General features: G+C 37.7%; 2 protein-coding genes across 8 annotated transcripts in view; one reads left to right on the top strand and one right to left on the bottom strand.

Moving 5' to 3' along the window:
- RIC1 (RIC1 homolog, RAB6A GEF complex partner 1) overlaps positions 1-17,563 on the bottom strand; it is a 60,269-nt gene extending 42,706 nt beyond the window's left edge. For 5 of the 6 annotated variants that reach the window (XM_033085208.1, XM_033085211.1, XM_033085212.1 and 2 more), the window contains exons 1-3: positions 17,184-17,561; positions 6,083-6,190; positions 1,918-1,994 (exon numbers count right to left, since the gene is read on the bottom strand). In XM_033085208.1, coding sequence (XP_032941099.1) covers positions 1,918-1,994; positions 6,083-6,190; positions 17,184-17,324 — 326 coding nt within the window. In that variant the 5' untranslated portion in view covers positions 17,325-17,561. Of the gene's footprint in view, positions 1-1,917; positions 1,995-6,082; positions 6,191-17,183 lie in introns of all 6 variants that reach the window. The other variant, XM_033085213.1, reaches the window with a different exon arrangement.
- A 6,160-nt stretch (positions 17,564-23,723) lies between these two features.
- PLGRKT (plasminogen receptor with a C-terminal lysine) overlaps positions 23,724-25,482 on the top strand; it is a 72,980-nt gene continuing 71,221 nt past the window's right edge. For both annotated transcript variants that reach the window (XM_033085224.1, XM_033085220.1), the window contains exon 1: positions 23,724-23,815. Coding sequence is in view for 1 of the 2 variants with exons in the window: in XM_033085220.1 (XP_032941111.1) it covers positions 23,813-23,815 (3 nt within the window). In the remaining variant the exon portion in view is untranslated. The remainder of the gene's footprint in view (positions 23,816-25,482) is intronic.

The raw sequence follows: 25,482 nt of genomic DNA, 5'->3' as shown, positions 1-25,482 counted from the left end.
TGATCTAATGCAATCAGAACAATAGTAACTTCATTTAGGTTTTCAAAATTGAGGGCTAAGTATAGACAAACTAGTAATTCCAATAAATTCAGCGAGATCACTGATCTTCTTAAAGGTAAGCACATACAATTAGTCTTTGGAGACTAATTTGGAGCAACCTATTATAAACACACCAGGGACAAATATTTTGTCCTACTCATCTACAGTGTTTGCATTATAGTCCTTTTTGGGCTATACAAATATATTTTATAACCCCGACTGTTCAACACACAACTAAAACATGCATTTTCAGGTCAACAATTCATACCAATTACTAAAGCTTTATGTAAAAGTTAGATTGGGTAGTCACTGATGGCTAAATAGGTATTTTTAAGCCTTCCTAAAAGTGATACTCTAAGCAAACTTTCCAAAGCTTCTTTTTCAACTTTTACCATGTGTTTTATATATATTTCCATAAGTTTTCAGATTTTCCCAATTAAAACATCCCCCAACTTTCCAAAAAGAACAAGAAAAACACAATAAACTACTTGCTTAGTTTTCTCCGTTAGGTAATGTACAGTTAAGCATATACTACTACTATTATTTAGACAAGTTGCAGCAACAGGTTGTCTGCCTTTTTCCCTGATGACAGTAAGTCAGAAGAGTCAGTTTGAAAACTGCTATTCAGTTCTCCAAAGAGACAAACAAAATAACTTCTCTACATTAGTCTTAAGTTTCTGGAAAACAGAAAAGTAAATTGTAACAGCAAATTCCAGTTAATTCCAGAGCTTTAAGGGTCATTTCATAGGTCAAAAGATGCATTATAGCCATAAAACATAAAAAATTTTCTAGTCAATAAAGGAAAGTTCACTTTGAAATAATTTATAATACCTGCTAAGTCATTTCTTCCTAGACATATTTGTGAAAGAAGGTAGATTTTGAATTTCAATACTATTGAAAATGCCTTTTATTTTCTTTTAATGTTCATGATTTAACATTTGCACTAAAAAGAAATTCAAAATGTCTTCCTCTCACATGACATCCCAGATTATCCAATATTCATCAGGGATGACCACGTGGAGACACCCACAATTCAAGTTTTAACTCTTTTTATGAATGTGGAGAAAAAATAAATTTACTAGTATTATCATAATGATGACAATATAAAGAGGGACATATTAAAAAAAGAAGCATCTAGCCAATTAGAAATCAAGAGTGTGTTATTATTTGCACAGACAAATTCAATCCTACCCAAGACTAAAGATTCTGCCTATCTAAACACACAGACATATACTCCTTGAAGTTTTAATTTGTCCTAGACATTTCCCAATTTTGCAAAATCCAAAATCAGCTAAGTCAACCATAAATACACCCAAAATACAGTCACATTTTTTATGCATAAGATGTATTCTGTGGTTCACAATAAGGAAAATAAGATGAAACTGACAACACATTGCACCAAAAAAGTACATTCTTACTAAAAATTATCCATATGCTTTCAAAAATATTGGGATTTTATTTCCCATTCTTTTTAAAAAACCTCTAAGTTATGAAACATTTGGGACAGGATCTATTTTTGAATTGTATCTCAATAGGTCCTGAGTTATAACTGAGTTATTCAAAAGGGAATATTAAATCTTGTTGTAGATCATGAATGCAACAGACTACTTCAAACTATAAAAGCAGACAATTTTAACACGGCTATCAAGGACTGTGAGCGCTTGCAAGATGGACCTAAGGAATCATACCAGCACACAGCAGTCTAATTAAACACGACTTCTCCCCTGTACTGACTCTAACTCACAGGAATAATGGTTCATATACTCATCAAGTGTTAAAACACACTCTGTAAGGAAATATCTTTTGTCATAAAAACTGCTTAGGAGTTGTCTAATCATATTTTTCCCATTGTCAGGATACAAAGTTTACAAAACTTACTTGGGATATACTGGCTCATAAAGATACTTGTCTCTTGCTGATGGGATTTCAAAAAACAAGATGTATCCATTTGCAGTCTGAAAGAGAAAACACTCATAAGATACATACCTAGTCTCAGTATGAATAAAATCTGTTAGTCTTATGTGATTTCTGTGAATATCTCATACATTGAACTCAAATATACATTCATCCAGACATTTAAAATACCGTGTGTTGATATCAATTCCAGGTAAAATCCATACCTGCCCTTAAAGTCAAGTGAATAGACCAGGTAAGAGGTCAAAAAATGGAAAAACAATGCTGTTTATACACAAATACATCAGAAATTTTTCTGTGATTCACACAAACCTATAAAACCTCTCATCTCTTTCAGATTTTAGAACCTAGGCACATAATTTGTACAAACTACATGAATTAATGCAGGAAACAAAGTAGAAGGTGGGAAGTACCTGAATAAACTCTCCATGTGTTTGAATACAAACAGACACTACTGACTGCAAAGAGTTAGGCACTGTCATTGTTCTACCATATGCTGTCACTCTGGAAGAATGACTTCATACTACACACAAGGAACAAACACAAATCATTTAGTTATATAATGCTCCAATCATACCTAGAAGCTGCTTGCATAAGCATGAAAGAAGCAGATGACCAATAAGCTTAAGTGTTCAAAGAAGTGTTACTTGCTAACAGCATGAATTTATTTTCCAGACAAACTGGTAAATGCATTTTGGTTAAATAGTGTTTCCATCCAATTATTTTAATAGGGGCTGGGCATGTATCCAAAGCACTGGAGACAAAAAGTGCTGAAATGAATAGTTTCACATTTCTTTGCAAGATTGGTTTCCTTTTCTTTACTTGAATAAAGCAACACTCTTGTTAGCTTAGTGTATCATTTCATAGATGCCATGGCTTTTTTCAGTCAAACATTTTGCTTTAGAAAATTTGTGTTTTGACTTCTAATTCCAAGAAACACTATTATTCTCATTCAAAGTGAGTATCTTTTTCAAGCAAGAATAAAATCTGAACCATAATGGTGAGCTTGAGACAGGGTGACAATAAATGGAAGCTTTTCTGTGTGCTGTAATATCATGTTCAGGTATTATGTGGTAAAGAAACGCGTTCATTTCTAACATCTTTACAGGTTCTTTCCATTACATCATTAAATATTTAACCTGTAAGTTATCTTATCCTGGAAAGAAGAGTAAAACAATACTGTGAAGTATCTTTATACTGATATTAAGGTACAAAGGGCCTTACTGAACACTATTCAAAGCACAAAGTTGCTATTGTTACAGGTTCATTCCTAAATAGAACCTTAAATTCCATCAAGAGAGAGATGAAATGCAAATGCATTCAAGCACAGACTTCCAGCAAATTGATATTATTCATTTACACAGGTTTCATTGCTTTAAAAATGTCTGAGAGAAACCTTTTAAATAAGTAATCATCACTGTGAACACAAGGAATTGTGTTCAACTTTGACAGAAGTATAAACACTGAGAATATTGCCAGGGATTTCACAACATGGTTTCTTGTATGCTACCATGATTAATAAAGCACTGCGTTAGCTATGGGACTGCATGCTGAAGAGCTGGAGGATTGCCTGTAAGGGGAAGGACCAAAATGCCTCCTATACTTCTCCATCCTGAAGCATCTTGATGCAATTCTTAAATTTGATTTACTACTAGAATTCACTACCTTGGATGTATGTACTAATCTAGATAAGAAAAAGTAACAGTGGAAAAATTACAAGGGCAGCAATATGAAAGAAGAAACTACAAAATATAAGGGGAAAAAATAATAACTACCTATGAAATGTGCCAACAATTTAACAACAGAAGACACTAGCAGAAAAAATAAGTTAGCAAATCTAGGGGATAGTGACACTGTGAAAACTGCTTATGCTTGTTTAACTGCATACCTTTAAAGCTACTTGAGGTATTTTATAAAGCCTGACAGCGTAGCCCAAAGTCTGCCAGCAGTACAAATAATATTTACCTCAAAGCATATGCTGCAAAGTGATTTGTTTTCATAAAGACACGCTGAATATTTGTGCTGTCAGAAACAAAAAACATGGTATATCACTGGTCTGGTGGACATAAAATCCAGACTACACTCACCATCATTATTTTAAAAAAATTTATTTTTAAAAAAAAAGGGAAAAGGGGCAAAAAAAGGAAAAGGAATGTACCACTTGCTAATAAGTACATACTAAGCCTTATGTTCACCTTCTTAAAAAAAGTTTTATTATAGAAAATTACTGCAATCACATGTTCGTGAATACAGATAGTAACACGCGAGAAACACCACCTAAGTCAGCTTTCAAACTAAAACTTTTAGCTGTTGTACAGGACTTCAGTAATTAAGTGAAGCTAATTCAGTTCGAAATTACTGGGTTTTTTCATTAAAAATTTGCTTTGCTATTGTTCCTTCATCTGAATGGGTTAGTTAGGAAAAGAGAGAAAACTGTTCACTTGCACAGAACTCTCATTGGGGATGATTGCACCCCACATCTGCATAACACCTTCTTCATTAAGGTAAAAAAACAGACTTTCTGTCTCACTATAACAAAACCAGCAATATTGTAAATGTGTCTTTCAGTAGGACTCACTAACTGTTCCAAATTAAACTATGCATATATTTAAAGTATCCTGCAAAACAACTTATGTTAAAACTACCGTAACAAACATGCTTGACTGTATCATTTGTATACATACATCCAGGGATGAAATACCATCCTAAGAAACACAAAGAATATTAGAAATCTTAGTACACTCACTATTTTATAAGCAATGACCATTTTGAATTTTAATTCACAGAACATTAGTTTACAAACTGACACTTTATGGGCATTCAGATTCTGACACTATCTGCCAAAAAGTACGCTGTACATTTAGTTGCAGAAGAACTTTAAAGTGCATTAAGTGGCAGAAACTAAAGGTTATCTGACCATCAGCTAAACCACAAGGTCTCTCGAGCAAATGGATCACAATATCTCAGAAAAAAACCCCACAGTATGCAAAGTACTTGAATATAAAAACTCAAATTTCCTCTGAGCTACAAAAAGGTTTAATTAAAATGTGTTTGGATAGACATGCTGCAATATAAAATTGAAGAATTTGTTTTGAGTCATAGCAAAAAATACAGAAAGCTTTCCGACTTTACTGATAATTATTAGCAGTCACTGAGAATATAATCTGGCACTAACAGAAATCTTTGACTTCACTGATTTCTTGAGATACTTTTAAACAATTTAAACATTTTATACTAACTACTTACTTACATTAACTTGTACTACACAAAAGAAAACTACCATGGGAAGCTTAGCTGATTTATGATTACCATGATATTGCCAGAGACATGAACTACTCCATAAATCATAGAGACATGAACTACTCCATAAATCATCGGGTGTTTTCCACTAAGATAACAGTATCTAATTTAAGACCTGATCCTAATGTTAAGACCTGACCAAAAGACACTAAGAGCATTATCCCATATTGCAACTCTCAAACTGTACTCCCACCTTTCTTGTGTTCATCTTGCACCTCAGACTTTAAATACTGCTGCTGAAATAGTCCAAAGTGCTGTGAACACAGCACCAGCTATGAAACAAGACTTTATTTCCATGCGAGACAAGATCTCATCTCTAAGATTCTTAACAGAAGGGTTCGTGCATCACTTATCACTGCCCTTGTTTCTGTGTCCCTAGTGACTTGCAATGTTTTTTTACTACCAAAAGCCAGTAATAAGGCCACAGTTTAATCTCTTAATACTCACCTTTAAACCCTATTTATCAAGTTAAATATGATTATGCCACCTAAGTCCACAATTATTTCTTTCATTCACGTAACTTTACATTACTGTATTATTTGTTACCAGATTACTACAGTCGTGAGATGTTGTATCACCCCTGCCAATACATTTAACCATTTTTTTAAGATGAAGAACTGTAGTTCATTCTCACAGGGAAAAATTAACGAAAACTACAAAAGAAAGTTTCTATTATATAAAAAGTCCTTGGTATCATTAAATATTTTTGGAAGACAAGTATCAATTAAATGTATTTATGATCCGCAAGTTTGTATATGCACAGAAATTGGTAACACAAAATTCTGTTTGCAATAGTTTAACCAGAGTAAGAAGGAAAAATTCTGCTTACCGAAACAGCTATCATTGTGCTGTCAGGGCGCCATTCTGCTTGTTTATAAGGTCCAAACTGAGAAGCTGCTTTTGAAAGTTCCTTGTAGCTTACGATTAATACACTTGGCTGAAGGAAAGAAAATATAAATAATTACATCTCATATCAAAAAGGAATGGTATGTTTTATACCTTGTGCTATACTTGTAAAGAACTATGTCTTCTTAACAGCTACGTGTTTCCCTCGAAGGAGGTTAAAAAAATTAATAATGTATTTGACGATCTATTACAAAATCATGCTTTTAAAGAAAGTCCATGGAGAATTGTTGCTACACTGTCATTCCTGATCTCACTCTCTCAAACCCACATATACATAAAATACTTAATTGCACAGAAAGGAGTCAATACAGAGTACAAAGGTAGTTTCAGTTTAGTTAAAGGGTAAGTGATGCTTAAGATGAACAGACCCGCCTTAAAGAGGCTCATATAATTACAAGGACTGTAAAATTAATTAGGATGAAATACTCTATAGAATATTTGATAGAGTCCATTTGCTTACCTTCTACTTAGCCACTGTATTAAATAGAATGATAATCAGGAAATTTTCTAGAACAGGTTGTCAGAACCTGCTGAAAATCCACCTCTAGAGTTAGCTGGAAGGATTTTGCAAGAAATGAGGTGCACCCATTAGCACCTTTCCTCCTGGGAAGGGAGAAAAGTTTTGGGGTGATGAAGCCCAGACAAAGCTACTATAGGTACTAAGCCTTCATTCCCTTTCACAAATGCGGTCAAGAGCTGCAACACAAAAACTTAATGCAAAGTTACCTTTCCTTGCTCTAGTGCTTAGAAATGTTCATTCTCCTTAAATATATTCCACAACTGCTTCTATTTTCTTGCTCTTGAATCAATAGTTTTCACCTTATATGGATATTTCTCCTTCCATTATCCTCCAGCCTGGGAGGTAGAAGTGAAACTAACTAGGAAACACTTTTTGTTTTGTCAAAAAAGTTACCCCTCATCTTCATACCATACACTGTCCTAACTTCATAAATTTCAGTTCTTCAGATCTGGAGCATTGAACATTGTACCAGAAAAAGCATGCTGAGAGGGAACCAAGAGTAATCACTCATTTTACTGAACTAACCAAACCACCAGGCAAAGATTCCCAAACACCACTATGACCACAGGTGACGTAAGTTTACTACTGTTCTCGCCTTACTTGATGGACCAGCAGAAGCAGTACAAGAAATATAAAACCATTAATCCTATCCACAAATCTTGTGAGTGTCCACCACTCCAGGATTTGTTAAATATATACTTACCATCCTATTTGGAATCACTTCCTTCAGTTTCCTTCCAGAAAAAGCAGAGTTACAAACAACCTAATTTTAAAGTTTGAATGTTCATTTTTAATAGTATAAAGAAAGCAATGAAATGTCATCAGGCATGTAAATAGCAAGCTGAATTAGTTTCACATGGGCAGCCTTAGCCTTGGTAAATTTACAGTATGACTTGGTGTGATGCTAACAGCATTCTTTAAGCTTCAAATCCACACAGAACTGAATGATAAAAAATAAAGTTAAACATTTATGAGTATAACAAGCACACTAATCTTTACCCTACTATTTGCACAAGCTTTTTCAATCTGTGTGGCTTCTTTTGCACCAAATTATCTAACATTAAATAGACAACTAATTACTCTTACTAGCAGATTCATGTTGATTATTCCCAATGAAGTATACAGCCTTTCACTGATTGGCTTAGAACCACCCTAGCTGCCTCAGATACACCGAGAAAAAGTAGTGCTTGGGTAATCTGCATCATTAGTGCAAACCTGGAGATCATTCTTAAAGCACTTTTGTGCCTGAAGCATTTTAGCACCTGGCAAAATCAGAAACCCAGTAATACTCAATTTTCTTTCTATATTACAGTAAATTCACGAATACAAGCCGCACTGAGTATAAGCCGCATCTCTGGGTGTTGGCAAATATTTTGTTTTTTGTCCATAAATAAGCCGCACCTGAGTAAAAGCTGCTCTGTCACTCGCAGCAAGGACCCGCATGCAACAAAGTTGCCAAATAGTAACAGAACCACGGCAGGGCGGGGTTTACTGGCTCGGTTCGGGCCGTGCAGGCTCGGCCTGCTCGGGGCTGCCGACGGGGCCAGGTGGCCCAGCCCGGCACTGCCGCTCGGTGGGGCCACTGGGGGCCACCTGCCGCTGCCACTGGGCTCGGTCACCACGGCCCAGCGCTGCCCCGTGGTGGCAGGCAGGGACGGAGCCCCCCTCGCTCCCGCGGCGGCGGCGGTGGGCGGGGACAGAGCACCCTGCCTCCTCCCCAAGCCGCGGCAATGGCGGCGCGGGCCCCCGCCACCTCCCCGAGCCGCGGCAATGGCGGTGCAGGGCCCCCGCCTCCGCCCCAGGCCGCGGCAATGGCAGCACGGGGCCCCTGCCGCCTCCCCAGACTGCGGCAGAGGAGGGAAGGAGAGAGCTCTCCCTCCTCTCTCCCCGCCCCCTGTGCTGCCTGCAGGGAGCCAGGCTCCACCCGCGGCGCAACAGAGTAACAATTTGTAACAATCACGAAATGCCGGCTTTGCAGCTGCTCCGCTCGGCACTCTGGCTGGCACTTCTGAGGTTGTAAATGTCAGAAAATTATTCACATATTAGCCGCTCGTGAGTATTAGCCGCATTTCCGGTTTTGGAGCCAAATCTTAGTCAAAATGGTGCGGTTTGTATTCATGAAATTACTGTACTACACTTACAGAATATCTTTACAGTATTTATAGTGTAGAATTCTCATAACATTGATTCACAAGAAAGCTGCTATTACACCTTCAAAACTGGAAGAAGATTCTACATACACAGCAGCTACAAAATTTATACTAATTGATTTCTAGACTTCACGCCTCACAAGTGAGGACTTAAGGAGTTAAAAATGAATGTTTGCACTCATAATGTTATCTTTTTGTAATTTAAGAACCTTCTTATTAGAAAACAGACCCACACTGAATTAAATACGTCACAAAGGCTACCTAGCTAGAGGTTAAAGGAAGAATTATTACACCAATACTATCCATTTCCACATACTCCATAGTTCAAAAGCATTAATTCAGACGTAAGGAAAACCCTAACATACAAATTTACCCCTCTGTTTAAAAGCTTTCCACAGATATGTGAATGGTCTGGATTAACAAAGATAGAAGTAGAGCTCAAGATCCTGCTCTGCTTATGCATAAGAAATAGCAATTCTACATCTCAAGTAATTTATTATATCTAAAGTGACTGACAGTGTATAATTGTACAGGAATACTTCTGTAAACAGGATTATACATCAACCTAACTACTTGACCCAAGCACAGCATGCCACTGAATGTACATTTTAACAAATAAAACCAAAACCAGAGCAAACAAAAAACCAAAAACCAAACACCCAAACAAAACCAAACACCAAAAAACAAAACAAGGGGAAAAGGTAGGTTAGATACTCTCTTCTTGTTGTTGTAGTTCATACTCTGTATAGAAATAGTAGGGCCTTAGATCCTGTTAATTAGAATTTTCCCTAAATGTAAGGATTTTTTTTTTTCCTGCCAAAAACCCCCCCAAATCTCCATATAAGCTTCATTAAAATTCCATGGTTTTCACTCTCCACATTTCTGCATGAAGCTACTTAAATTATAAAGAAATGTAGTTAAACTCAACTAATTAATTATGCCCACTGTCTCAAATAAGCCAATAAATTAATCCTTCCTTACAATGCTTAAAATTCACTTACTGAAATATTAACGATAGAGCCACAGCTTTAGGAGAAACTGGATTCCAGAAATAAAGCAAAGGACCTAACAAATAAAGAGTTGTTTAAAAAGAAGTCAAAATTTGTTTACAGGGAGAGGTAAACGCCTTCAGTTGTTAAGGAAGAAAGAAGTGAGAAAGCAAGTCTTGATACAAATTGCAATTTAACATTATAAAAAGCTTCCCAAAATAGATAAGAAGCACATCAGGCATTTTTAAATCTGCTGCAAAGAAAATCTAGCATTTTGATAAGGTACATTTTGTCTCTCAGGAGGAATGTAAGCTCAGGCAAAGCAGAAGCTGCCACTCAGTTACAAAAGGAACTGTGTCAGTGGACGCTTACAGGATAAGAAAAATGGTGAAAAGAAAAATATGAAATGTAACCTTAAAAAGAATATAGCATTACTATTATTAAAGTGTAAACAAACTCCCCAGTGCACTAATTAACAGTACTGAAAAGAAACAGACCTTCACGTTCTCACAGCTAAATTTTATCTCCTACCATCAGCCAGCTACCTTGGCTATCTCTTGACAAGAACAGCTCTTACTCAGAAGTTTTTACGCTCCACAACAATGTTTTTCTAGCATAAAACAAGCCTTCTTTTACTGATGTGAGATTATAACATGAAAGAAAAATCTGGTTTGCATTACCAGAAATGAACTGCATTTTTTGTAAAACACTAAGGTAGCAAGACAGCTCCATCAACAAAGCCACCGAAATTCAAACTACCTAAAAACTGAGTGGTTTCATTTTCAATTGTACATTAAGAATCCCTCTGGACTTTCCTCTATGAAAGATGAGCTCTGTATCAACATCCGGACAAAACATCTGTGCAAATAATTAAAAAATTTACAACACAAAACACCATAGTCAAACCCATAATGAAATAATCCTAAATTGTTACTGTTTTATTTAATTCTACCTGACCTAAAACAGAAACTTGCTCACCTACCAAGTGTTAGCAGCATAACCCATGTCAGAACACTTAGCCACATATAACAGTTTTTATGAAAAAATCCTGCAGCAAATTCTCTCAGCAAGTTTAGATAAATGAAATTCACTTACAGTAATTTCACAATTATAAGCCGCACCATTTTGACTAAAATTTTGCTCCCAACCTGGAAATGTGGCTTACACTCACGAGCAGCCAATATATGAAAAAAGTTCTGAAATTTCCCAACCCGGAAGTGCGAGTCAGGGTGCCAAGTCGAGCACCTGCTGGTAAAACCCAAGATTGCGCAATTGTTACAAATTGGTTACTCTGTGGTGCAGTGGGTGGAGGCGGGCTCCGTGCTGGTAGCGCGGGGGAGGGAGGCAGGGGGTTCCGTGCCTTCCCCTCCCGCTGCCGCCGCGGGTGAGGGCAGGCTCTGTGCCTCCCTCTCGCCACCGCGGGTGTGAGCGGGCTCCCGCCAGCACTGCGGCGCAGCGCTAGGCCAGGGCAAGCGATCCCGCGATTCCCTTACTAATTTGTTACTTTGTTGCATGCGGGTCCTCCCTGTGAACGAAAATGCGGCTTATAATCCCGTGCGGTTTATATATGGACGAAGACCTAAACGTTGCCGACACCGGACATGCAGCTTATAATCAGGTGTGGCTTGTAATCGTGAAATTACTGTACCTTAACATAAGCATTCTGTCACATTTGATATAAATTCAAATCAAGCTTACATTTAAACCCTTAACTAAGATGTGAATGTTGTTCTGCCAAGATCCTCTTTAAAGAGAACAAGTAGCCTTGAACAGACTTGAAAAACAGCTCTCCCATGAGGAAGTTTCCTAATTGAGATGTTTACAGAGTGTCACAGAAAATGACACACAACTGGAAAGAGATACGATCATTTGACAGAACATAAAATAATGAAAATAAATAGTTTTCTTAGACCAGATTCTCTGGTTTAACTGCAGGTTAATGACAAACTATGCATATTGTTGATTTTACAAGTAGGTCAGCAAATACAACAGAAAACTACCAGACTAAGTCTGAAAAGCAAACACATGACCTGACAGCACATATGCAACATGGTCTTATGTACGGGTTTGGCTTTCTTAATGTAATATCAATCTAAGAACCTGTATGGCTGTGCATAATTATTAAAATCTAATATTCTCATCCCCCAACTATATATTATTCTAGACATCAAAAATCCATCTCATTGAGGATAAAGAAGCAATTTCTTTGACAAACAAAGAAATTTTTGTTTCTGTTTAGTTTTATATGCCAAATGTTTCATTAGGCTGTTGGCATAATACAAAAATCAAAAATGCTTTTCAGATCAGTTTATGATCTAAGTGACAAAGATAAGGCTGGGAGAAAAAAAAACCAACACAAACCAGAAGTCTAGTGACACTGTGCACTTCATTTTGTGTCTATATGGTCTGTGCTTCACTTTAAATGCTGAAGCTTTGTAAAATTATAAACTGATAAAACAAAGTTTATATGGAGAAAAGCAAGCATGTGTGCATAAGGAACAGAAAAATTCATGTAAATAGACCACAAAAGGCCATTTTGTCAGTAACAGAGATACAAGGTGATAACAAATGAATTTATAAAACCAATTATAAAACCATAACTCCTTTAATTTAATTTTGAAAGTGTTTGGAAAGCTTAGAATCAATAAAGTATCCACCCAACAGAGCAGACACAGCTTCCAATTGTGTGCTTCATGACTATTGTGAAATAATTCAGAAAACCAAAATGCAGAATTGTCAACTATTACCTCTCCCAAGTGAAAGTTTTTAGTTAACCTATGCCCAAAAATGCTGCCAAAAAGCAAAGGTATATTCCACACATCCTTGGTTTTCTGTTGCATGCAACTAACTGGACACTGAAGAGTCATAACTGAGAATGCCTTTTCCCATACTGCACGTAATTATGACACAGCTTTCAGGGGTCATCTATTTTATAATACAGGTGACACTGAAAGCCTGCAAGTCCTACTGAATAACCACATGACAATTCTGGATTTCTTCAGATAAATTCATCAATGCAACATTTGTTTCATTATGTAATCACAAATGCATCTCATTAACAGAAGCAAGAGCACAACTGTTACTGTTGCCAACAAATAAGAATTCTCGGACAAGCGTCTAAAGGGCATAAATAAGAAGCCAGTATTTTGGGAATTAAACTACTAAGGAAGAAAACATAGCAGAAGCAGTGGGATATCTTAACTTGCACTGATCCTGTCTGTATCATATTGTTCACAATACACAGCCAACACAACTACTTATATCAAGACATCAGTTGTCCCATTCTACAATTAAATTCTAGACGAAAAGCCTCCAGAGGCTGCATCCAAATCTGTTAAGAAAAAGCCATGCACAATGATTCTGTAAACCATTCTGCTTACAGTTCTGAGATGAAAACATAATCTTAAAACATTCATTTTTAATAGTCTTTTTTAAGTAAAAAAAGGCTATAGAAACAACTCCAGATAATTTTAATGAATTTATTAATACAGCTTAAGAACTCTATGCACTGTGTCACAAGTAACTCCTTTTATGGTGGGGCAAAATTCCAGGTTAAGGAGATCCCTTCCCCAACAGAAGCCCAGTCCCCAGTTTTGTCCTACTGTATGCTTAGATTTAAAGCACAAGTTGACTTCAACTCTAATGTGGCAACAGCTAGAGATTGAAGAGTACACATAAGAGACTTTGAGAGCTGTCTGAATATCAGTTTAGTCAGCATTTCAAATGAATATCAACTATTTGACCATCTAGGATTCCGACATGCAGGCTTTCCCAAAACCTTATTTTAGTTCATTTAGGTGTTCTGACTCAATATCAGATCATTAGGAAAAAAGAAACAAAAACAGAAGTTCAAAAAAGAAGAGTAAATGTAAATCATAAGCTGAGAAGCATATAGATAATGAAGAATTCTCTTCTGAATGAGTAGATGGGACAAGTTACTCTTGGCTTTCAAGGGCTCATACAACTGGTTTTGACTGACAGAGCAATAGCAGATAGTCCCAACAACCAAGGCCAGTACTTATTCCTGTCATTGTCAGTTTGCTAATACTGAAGAAAGGAAACGCTGAACCATATTTACATGTACAACTACGTCAGCAGACTATTCTTGCAGGACACAACTCATTTGTCAGGGGTTAGCCAGGGAACTCCACTCATCTGCGACACCTTCTTCCTTAGCTGCATTACCTTGACCCTTAATATCTAGAGCTCTTAGGGGTGAACTTCTAGAATTCTACAGATAAGTAAACCAATTTAAAATTGAAGCCACACTGTCAAAGGAGTAACACTTTCAAAGGGCTAACTACAATGTTCCTTTGATCCTTTCATCAACTAAATAAACAGGTTTCTACTTACTCATTAAGCTTAACAGCCCCGTAAAATGACATCACTAGTCCACCATAAGCTCCATTAAAATAGGGATGCAAGCAAGAAAGATCATGACACACAGGACTGCACAGTTACCATGTGAAACTTCATCTTCAGTTCACAAGTCAATCTATTAAACGGCAATTACCTCATTATAGCATTTTCAGAAAGGTTTTATCATTCATTGATGTTGCTCATTTCAAGCATCCAAGTATTTAAAAGTACCCAAATGAAAATGCGTGACGAGTTTTTGCATGCTATGAATGAACATAGTTATGCTGATTCTTCAGTGTCAAGGAAATATCTATGGTACGTAAACCTAAAACTTCTGATTTAAGGAAAATGCTTAAAGCAGAGGTCTCCACAGTGGGGTGTATTTAACAGAATCCAATAGGGATTTTCTGCACTGCTAGAAAATAAAATAAAAATTTTAAAATGTGTTCATTTTGGCATTACCTTATTCTTTTTTCTTCCTTTTAAAACTCTAGAACAGGCATACAAGAGATGCGACTGATGCCCAGAATGAAACAGTGTATAACAGCATTTGAACAATGTTCTTAATAACATGATTTAACTTCTGGTCCCCCAGATTTGGTAAGCCAGTTGGACTAGGTGACCAATGTAGGTTCCTTCTAAACAGATTAAATAAAATTAGATTATGCTGTGTATGCTTGATAACGTGTATACTAGCACAGCAGCACATGCATATAATTAGTAAATAAATGTCAACATATCTGGGGGCTGTGCTCAACAACCTTTCACCAATATTGGTGCATGATGAAAATCATTAACCTCATTGGTCTTCTCTATCCATAATCCCATCTCTTCTAACATGTGAAACAGTCAAGAACTTTTTGGTTCAAAAACACTAGCAGAATTCTGTATTTTTTCAACACCAGTTACCTGGTTTTGAGTCCTAATACCTATATTGATTCTAAAACAGGAAACAATCCACACTTTGGTATCTACTTTCCTCAGTTCTACTAGTTCTTAGCGCACAGTAGCTGAAAAAGACTTTTAAACATTACTATGTCACCTTAAAAATACATATACTGAATGCAAACTCACTCATCTGGAAGCATTTCAAAGAGCCCATTTTTGAAATTTTTAAAACAGAACTTTCCCAATCTCATCATCTTATTCTTAAATGAAGCCTTTGATAAATAGCTGAGATAGTAACAAGTCTTAACAAGAACACCAGCCTAAAGGTTTTTCTGTGACAAGAAGTCAAGTTAGTGCAACCTGACTAGAACTTATCCTTGTTCCGAAGACTATATTTCTGATAAATTAAAACATTTTCTAGAACGAAGTAATTGTATTTGTCAATGTGGAAATGTACAATTTTAAGCTTCACCCCCAAAAACAAACAAGAAACTGAAAAAAAGAAAAGCCTGGAGGGAAAAAAACCAAACCACATCCAGGACCCCAGCTATACACATAAAAATAATGCAAGAAATTCTCTTTAAAAATTACCTTGAACAAAACATTTATTCTTCCAGGTTTTTGACAACAGCCAGTTGTCCACAGCGGTCAAGAGACTGTAACACGTTTTTCAGTTTAAGATCAGTCAGTGATCAGGCCTGGCAAAGTTGGCACCTTCCTCAAAAGACCCCATTACAAAGTGAATCAAAATCTATTTTAAAAACATTAATGACCTGTGAGTTTAGTCAATCCTTCTGCACCAGGTGAATTCTTTTAGTGCTCTGTCTGTAGCCAGTCATACAATGTTTAACATTTCAAAACAAGTCCAAGCATGCAACCTAATGAACCTTGTCCCTGAGAACAGACCATAAAGTAAACTACATTCTAGACAACAGTGCACATCTTGAAAAGCATTCCATGAGCCTGTTGTTTTCTACCTCTTTCCACATAAAAGATCAGTTCTGCTGTGTTGATAGACTACAACTACAAGGTTGAACAACTGGCAAAAGCTACACCATAAAGTGTACACACTTTATATACACTGTGTGCCACACGCTAAGAAAACAGAGGCCAGATGATGATGTTCGCACAGCAAAGTAACCGGGCTGATTATGTGCTAGCTGGATACCCGGGTTTAAAAAAATGCATCAGCAGCCCAGCCAGGAACTAGTAAACACCCTACTGAACACAATAAAATAGAACATGATGAAAAATATGTGCATAACTTAAAACAAGATTTTAAGGCTATGGCTGTCATTTGACATCTTTCAGGATCAGCTTTCTAAAACTGGATTGATGTTTTTCCCTGGTAATCTGAGATGAACTCCATAAACCACCTGGATCTAGAGATATTTATAGACATATTTAGGGTCTAATCTAGGCAGTATTTAAAAGGATCCAGTATCAAAATTTAAAGTCAGTATCACAATTTTAATTGACTACACGAAATCAAACTGACAAACAGCATTTTTGCTACCACACTAATACAATGTGAATTAAAAGCAAGGTGCTTAATGTCAGTTATTGACACAGCTTCAAATTAGATACAGCTAGACCAGCACCTTCCATGCAATAGCCACGATTTCTGTGTAAGAGCCAAGTCTTCTGTTAGAGCCACAAAACCTTTAAACTTTCCGTAAAAAGAAAAGTTTGTGAACTTCTATGCTATAACATTCCACGCAGTAATAGCACTTGTTCTGTCTTTTACAAAGAGTGTTTCATATCTCCTATATTCATATATTCTTTCATACAAAACGTAAAAATATATACAAAAAAACCCACACTGTTACAAATACTCATTATGTTAAGTACAAGAACGTACAGTCTCAAAAAAAAGTTGCTTGGAAACCTCATTTTTTAGGAAAAACTCGTATTAACTGCAAGCAGATTGACGCCGCATATTTTCTTAAGATGATATTGCTATCACTAAGCATCATGGCTAACCACTCAGTTTCACAGATACTGGAATATTCTGTAAAGTTAGCATCAAATTTCATAACCGTTTCTGAAAGAAGAAAAAAATTAGTACGACAGCTGGGAGAGCAAGGTCCGAGAGCTTATAAAACGACGGATACTCACTCTGCAGTACCAGATGCTTAGCTGAGATGGGAACAAAACTGCGAAGAAAGCTCTCTGGGGATCCGTCTGGATGTGAAGCGGTTGCTCCAGGGACTCCAGAGGACACAAGAGTCTCTTGGGCCAGCCGCTGAGGAAATACATGGCTGAAGATTTCCAGAGGAGCTGGCGCTCAGCCTGCTCTAGCCTAGGCGGGGGGACAGCAGGGCATCAGCGGAAGGAGAGATAAAGCGTCCGCGGCCGACCAGGCATAATCACTCGCACACCGACGGGACCCCTGGGCTCAGCACCACTGGGGACGGAGGGCTGAGGCCTCCCCAGCGCTGAGGCCGTCGCCGCCGGTGCGGGGACGAGGGAGCGCCGCAGCCGCCGGGGGCGGAGGCGGATGCGGGCTGGGCAAGGGCCAGGCGGCCTGCGGGAGGCGGCGGCGAGGGGGACGCGGCCGGGCAGTCACTGATCCGAGTGGGTGCCAGGGCGCTGCGACGGCGGCAGCAGCGGCTCCGCCCTCCCGCGGGTGTTTCGCCCGCCCGCGCTCCGGATCGGTGTCGTCGCCGTCCCTGAGGCCCCCGCCGCCATCTCCTCCCCCTTCCGCTTCCGCTCCTCTTCCTCCTCCTTCTTCCGCCACTCCTCCTCTTCGGATCCGCCCCCTCCGTCTTCTCTTCCTCTTGCTTTGTGCTCTGCCTCTTCTTTGTGCTCCTGCTCCTCCTCCTCCTCCTCCTCCTCCTCCTCCTCCTCCTCCTCCTCCTCCTCCTCCTTCTTCTTCTCCTCCTCCCCTCGCTCCGCTGTCCGAGGCCCCGAGGGACGGTGGCGGCGGGCCCCGAGCGAACGGAAATGACGTCATATAACAATCGTCACTGGTCCGGGTGGAAGAGGCGCGTCTGGGGTCGGGGCTGAGGGGGTGCTGGAGTGTGGGGACGAACGGGAAAGGGAGGGAAGCCGAACGGTGGGGACATAGCTGGGGGTGGCAGGATAAGGAGGAGTGGATTCAGACTTAAGGAGAGTGGGTTTAGAGTTGGTCTGAGGAGGAAGTTATTTGCTTTCAGGGCTATGAGGCCCTGGCACAGGTTGCCCCGAGAAGTTGTAGATGCCCCATCCCTGGAAGTGTTCGGGTTGGATGGGGCTCTGAACAGCCTGGCCTAGTGGAAGGTGCTCCTGCCCGTGGCAGGGGGCTTGCAACCAGATGAATTTTCAAGTTCCTTCTGACCCAGGCCATTCTATGTTTCTATGATGAAATCCATGTGAAAAAGCCTCGTGAGTCTCCCGTGTGAACATTGCCGCTGAGGTGGTTTAGGGGACAACGTGAGCGCAGGGCACATTTCCTCACACAGTGAGTGTGCTGCGTCTTGGTTTTGGCATCAGGTTTCTGACAGGTGCTGCCACAAACGTCTCTATCAATTGATGAGTTGGATCAAGGATCCACACTGGGTTATTTTTACCTGTTAAATCTTGTTTTCATCATTGCCCAAATGCTTTTATTCACGTACTGAGAATAAAAGACACTACTCTGTCCTGCTGGTGAGAACAGGAGTGCGTGGTGTGAAGGATGAAAAGTAGAAACTGAAGCTGTAGCTATAGAGGTGGTAAATGAGGCTTGTTAGTCTTTTCCTGTAACTAAAATAAAAGGAAATAGAAGAGAACCAAGGGTAAGATCTCTGTGTCGTTTCAAGCAAGGGCAGTGCCTCTGTTGGAGAGAAATTGCTATTGGTGGAAATAATCAGGAGAGTTTTATGAACCAGTCCCTCACACTGCCTGTTAGAGGAGTTTGTCTGGAATGAGCTGTCTGGTAACAGGTCTCACTGCATACAGATTACCCAGTGCTCTTCGAAGAACATAGGTTTTCTGCACACCCAGCAGCTTTCTGGTTATGTTACCATATGAATTTTTGTTACCGTATGAAAACCATTTTCCACCTGAAATATTTTCATCTGAACAGAAACACAAAAAAAGAAATTAGTTAAGAGGACACATATATTTGAATTCTAACAAAACCATAACATAACCTGGAAAAGAAAACAGTAATAAAAGAACAAAATACCCAGATGTTTCATACCTCGGGCTTTTAACTGGGCAAGCTGGAAATGCCTTAAAATCAAATTCACCACTCTCAAATATATGCCAGCCAGTGCTTTATGCTACAAATACTGTCCTTGCTTTAGTCTTCTCTGAATCCTTGATCTGCTAGCCTTCTAAATTAGTAAATGGAAGTTTTGTTAGGGGTATGGCATCATCTCATTTTGCTGACTCTCCTTCTATTCCTCAGATTATGAAATAAATGGTTCAAAATGCACACTGAAGAGTACTTAAAACTATAGAATCATCCTTCTTCTGATTAATTCCATTTAGCCAAGTTCATTTGACTTGAAAGTAAGGAGAAATTTGTCAAAGAAATTCCATGAAACCTGTTAGTAAGAGATCTGCATGTTTTTCATACTTGTTTGTAGCTTCCTTAGTTAATGCTGCAGCATCCTACAATGTTTGTGTAAAAAGCAAACATATTTCCAGATCATGCTATTCCTGTGTGTGGACCAATGTGAGGTTTTGTGCTGAGACCAGCATTAATTAATGAAGGAAACAGCTACTGCTTTTAATAACAACTATATGGTAGGATTTTTTGGTAACTGTACATAGTGCAAAAAGTAGAGACAAGCTTTTGCAATTTTTGGATTGCTGCTATTGTTCTTTTCTGTGTGGAAAGACATGAGGCACGTATTTGAAATTTGAGAAAATGACAATGGCAGTATGTTGTTGAAAGTGTGATTACCAGATTCCTCACACAAGTGAGTGATCCAAAGTAGGTAACGCTTTTGGTACATTTTTGTAGACTGAATCAAGAAATAATCTAAATGCCTAGAATGGTAAATCAGTAGTGATAGACTTTTTCTAATAAAAGGCTGCTTGTACTTGACTAGAAAAGTGGTTTTGAGTGTTGTGGTATGGAACTCATAATACTTCAGGATGCAAAAGTTGTGTAGAAATTAAATGTGTGCAGTAGACCAGGTTCAGAGGGTTTCTTGAACAGCTCTGTCAGTGGCTACCAAGGCACAATTACAGGAGATAGTGGCAACATAATGATAACAAAGCTCAATAGAATTATGAAAGCTCTTTATTCACAAATATCCACTTGTCAGTTGTCGTCAACTTCACCAAGTTGGAAATAAGTCATGATTGCAGCTGCCTATTCAGTGACAGTCATGTTGTTTTGGAAACTGCACCCCTGATATTGTTGCGTCCTGGAAAAGAAGAGGTCATGTGGAGCTGTGGGAACATCCAGGGACGTTGAAATGTCATAAGCCTAGGTATGTAAGTTTGGATATTAGCAGGTTAGTGAAAGGAAGGAGGAGACACTGCTGATGGCAAAGCAGATGGGGAATGAAAATGTTGGACAAGGTTAGCTGTTCTGCATAGTTTCCTCTGTTAAGAATCCTGGTGTTGATATGCAGCTGTTGCCCTGAGTTGTAATTCAAACTGTGCACTCACCTAATGTGTCTGCAGCCCTTGTGTGAGCAGTGACAGTGTCAGTTCCTGCATGTTAAATTTAAAAAGAATAATTACTCTTCCCCCCACTATTGTCACTAGTAGCAGCATAGCTCAAAGTAAAAGAAGAAAACTCACAGAAAGACTGTTAGTGAGGCATTATCAGAGTCAGTGTCAAAGTTTTTGCCATGCTACTTACACATGCAGGCATTGTGTCAACTAAAACACAGTGTGTGACAATGAGTAAGCATCTGTGTTATATACATTAAAATGTCTTCATTAAGTCATCTTCACTTTGTAAAACTGGCTGTGGCACAAATGAGTCTTAAACCTTGCAGCTTTCTGCTGATGAAGTGTGAAGATTTCCATAGACTAGCCTGTTATTTAAACTACCCATGTTGTTAGTCATCCACTGACCCACAAAATGGTTCTCATTTACATTGAGAACAGTTCCAGATAAATAGGACAAAGTAGGACAAATACTAAAATCATTTTCCCACAGACCATCCACAGAAGTGTTCTCAGATGGTGAATTATAATGGTTGTTACCATCCTTAAAGATGAAATGTAATGAAGTATCAAAATAATAATATCAGAAATTTTGAAAAACCCCTGACAGTCCAAAATGAGCCCAGTAAAAGGGAATTGACCTCTTGTAACACCACAAGAAAATATTACATATTTTAGAAGTAAAAGGAAGAAAACAACAAAGATTAGATGCTAAGGCTGGTACCAATTAGTTGCCTCTAGTGGGTAAAGAATAAAATCATGGATTGTTTCAGACAATTTCTGAATTCAGCTGAGAGAGCTGGAAAGAATATTCCTGTGAAGAGGCTGTTAGGAAGAAGGGGAAGAATAGTTTATTATACTGTTACTAAATGCACCAATTTTTGCTTGGGTACAGTAGATGGCCTGAAGTACTGGGACAAAAACAATTCTGGAGCAGAATTGTTAATCCTAATTTTAAATTTATTTTATGACAGTTTTCAAAGTTGTTTACTGTACCCAACTACATCTAAATACAGTAAAATTAGAGTTCAGCTCTAATTCTGAGCTAAGAAAGTGCAACTAATGAATTAGATAAATTCTACCTGATTTTTCTAGCAATCAGTCACTCACAGATGGTCAAACATTTATTTGGCAATATTATTTACCATTTAATAATTTATAAATTAATATAATTAATAATGATTGGTTTCAGATCATTCTCTGACTATATGTTATATACCACCATCCATTTTATAGTGTATTTTGCACACATCAGATGATAGCATTTCAGTTTTTGACTGAACTGTTTGTGTTACCAGCAGTATAAACCAGTAGTTTTAGAACCCAGTTTCCACCCACAATTCAACATTGTATTGCAATAACGTTTTGTTTTGGGTTTTTTTTCCCAGTGGGTAAACCAAACAAGTTACAAAAATTGTATTCTAAATTTCTTAAATGTATGTATTATTGAAAAGTGGCTTTCACCAAGCATTCAAGAACCCAAAGCTAAAATTTGCTAAAATTTAAAAGTTTACTAGTGAATTTTAGAGTGGATAAAGTTGTGGTTGTGATGTAGTTAGATTAGAAATCAAATAAATTTGGGCTCAAAGCACTTTCTTTTGTTTATCTCTGAGAAAATAGAAAGAGAAATCATGACAGAGCTCATTGCATGCATTAACAGCCATAGCAATATATAAAGCCAGATTAAAAGGGAAATAAGTATTTCAAAGTTTTGGAATGCCAAAACCATGGTCTATCAGATTTAACATAGCTAACACAACATTTGCAGAAAATCTGGATTCTTCAGATTATACAGCCTGAGGACTTAAATTTGGTTTTCGTAACTGCTGTAAATTCAGTGGAGGAGGGTGTTTTAAAAAAATCTTCTACACCAGTAAAAATATCCTTAGAAATACAGTCTGTTCTTTCAGGCTTCATTATCTGGGTTTCGGTGACTGGTGAATATGTTCTTAGTTTCATGTATAGCTTATCACTGAAGCATTTGCTTTGTACACACAATTACTTTGCCAAAAGCCATTGTGGTTTCTGAATGTGTCTAGAGAACTGCATTCCTTTGATATTTGATACTAGGAAGACAAAACATCTAGAATCACAGATCATTTTGAAATCTCAGCTTTAGAAAATAATTAAATTATTTTAGATTCTGAAACACCCAGTGCTGCCTTCTATGCAAAGCACCAACTTAACTGCAAATCATTTAATTGGATTGGGTCATGCTATTCAATAAAGAGTTTATAAACTATATATTACTTTCCAAGAGAAAAAGGGGATTGTAGAAGGAGCTAAGTGACTCTGGTGTACATTTACTAACATAACTTTGAGTATGAACCAGTACTGGAAAGACATATTCACTGTAAACAAACTGACCAACAAACCATGCAAGCTGCCATGTGTGGAAAGAAATTGATGAAACTTTTTTTGGGTGATAACTGCGTGTTTTTACCATATAACACCATCTGCGTTAAGTACGGGCTACACAGAAATGTTAGAGTGTATTAGACGGGTATGGGAGCTGCAGACTAAAGAGTTGGAGACAGAGGAGCTATTGCATATGGAAGCTTTGGTAGATAGGATGGCCTAGATTTGTCATATATTATACATTTAAATTACTGGTTATACTAGGTGTTTCTGAAATTTTGTGAACATCTGCTTTATTGTATAATCTGAATTTCAAAGGAAATGCACTTGAATTACATTGCTATACATATTATATCCGCACATGTTATCCATAGCACATGTGTAAATACAGTGTTACCTGTAACAGATCATGCCTCAGCTCTGTTGATGAATTTGATTGTTTTCAGTCTGAAGGTGAACAGTAAAGGACAACAGATACTGGGGACGGGAGTCTGTTCAGGCAGTCTGTTGCACATCCTCTGCAGCATGGAACGCAGTCTGTATCCAAGAGGCAGAGTGACAGGATGTAAAACACATCCACAGGTTTCTTCTTGAGCAGATATAAGGAACAGTAAAAGGAAGAAAGAAAACATTGGGATTTTCTTTTATAATGTTAGTGGATATTAACCTTATCTTGTCTTCTGTGTCTCTTCATTGTAGGCATTATTTGGACTGAGATGTGTATTAAATAACATCTAAAAGGATGTTAAGATGCAGACAGTGTTTAGCAGTGCCCTCTGCAGGCTTTTTTCATGGTAAGTAGAGAGAGCTGTAGTAGCTCCATTCTGTCTTGGTTATCTGTTTTTAGTGGTTGAGGTGGTTCTTTTAAAATATTTTCCTAGCAGAGCATGATCTGAACTTTGGAATTTTATTCCCAAGCTGCTTGGAAACATACACAAGAGTGCTCTTAAGTGATTTATAAAATGGCGTTCAAATTACATGCTTCTTTCAAGAACCTGGTTTCTTACTGGTTTTGCGTTACAGCTATACAGAGTTCTGAGCAAAATAAAATAAACTTTTTTGTAAGGGCCTTGTGTCATTTTCAGCCAAGTTGAAATAGAACTGAAATAAAGCTGTCTAAACAGCCCTAAAAGACAACTGCAAATAAAATGGAAATTGTCATTGTCTGAGAAGGCATCATATTTTGAGCTGTTTCCTATAGAAGTCAATGTAAATGAAATTATTTTGAGTTTTTTCTTTTGCACCTATTTGTTAATAGTCTGTGTATTATGGCATAAAGTACCTTCCAGCTGCAGGACGGAACTTGGAAATAATTTCTTTCTTGGTAAATTACATGGAAATTGATTGCTCATTCCAAATCATCATTGATTAAATGGTAACCCTTTCAGTGCAAAAATATCAGATAAAATAAAGCCTTTTCATTACTGTATTTAGTGGTAAATTGCTTTCATTCCTGACTGTACCCTACACATTAGGCAATGTTTTCCAATTATAAGGCTCAGAGCAATGAGGACAGTTACACACCAAGAGTTCTGTCTTCTAGTCTGAGACTGTGCAGGGACATATTTGTGGTTTTGAAGATGTCATCGATGTCTTTGTTCCTAAAATCTTATTAAGAATATGTGCATCACCACACAAAAGTATGTAAATTATTTAAAGATACAGATTTGATGTTTTTGTCAAGCAGAAGCTTGTGCTTCTGCAGAAACTGGAGATCTGAAGTCGGAAAAGATGTAGCATCGGAACTAGCTGAAAATAGGCACAAAAAGCCCCAGTAAATACTGTCAGTTATATTCCTAGATCAACCTGACAAATATTAAATAACCTAAATGAAAAATAAAACTATTAAATAAGAATGCACTTGAAAAATTATAGAAAGTTGGTTGACTTTATCCACATTTAGAAAAATCTGTAGATTTTCTGTAGCCTGATCAGAGGTTTGATGTTGGTAAATCAACACTGTGTGGAGCTGTAGAGCTTTTTCTTCAGGAGATTTAAATCGGCTTCAGAAGAGCAAAGTATAAAGGAGAAGTGTTATATGAACTTCTGCTTTTAGGCTATACTGCAGTAGTCACATTTTTTCAGTCACTGAGTCATGCTAGCTTTTCAGCAGTTCCTTGACAGAGTTAAATACATATTTTTGTAATTGTAATCAAAGCTCTCATTTCCAGTTAATAAAAAAAAAAAAAATAGAGGAGGATTTCAGCTTCTGTAGACCATACCCACAAAGATATTAACTGGGAAGCAAACTGGTTGAAATGCTGGCAGAACAAAATATAAAATTACTTGTTTTGGTAACTGTTATTTATCATTGGATGCTAGTTTTCCAGTTTGGATACTGCTTTATGACTTGGGTTATTACTTAGTTATAGTAAGGATATGCAAAAAACTTTCCATTACTCATCTCTTTAGGCATTATATGATGAAACATAGCCCCGGTTGTTCTTAAGAAAACGTGGGG

The sequence above is a fragment of the Catharus ustulatus genome, chromosome Z (assembly GCF_009819885.2).
Source record: "Catharus ustulatus isolate bCatUst1 chromosome Z, bCatUst1.pri.v2, whole genome shotgun sequence".
Taxonomy (NCBI): domain Eukaryota; kingdom Metazoa; phylum Chordata; class Aves; order Passeriformes; family Turdidae; genus Catharus; species Catharus ustulatus.
This window is presented reverse-complemented; position numbering and strand designations above follow the sequence as displayed.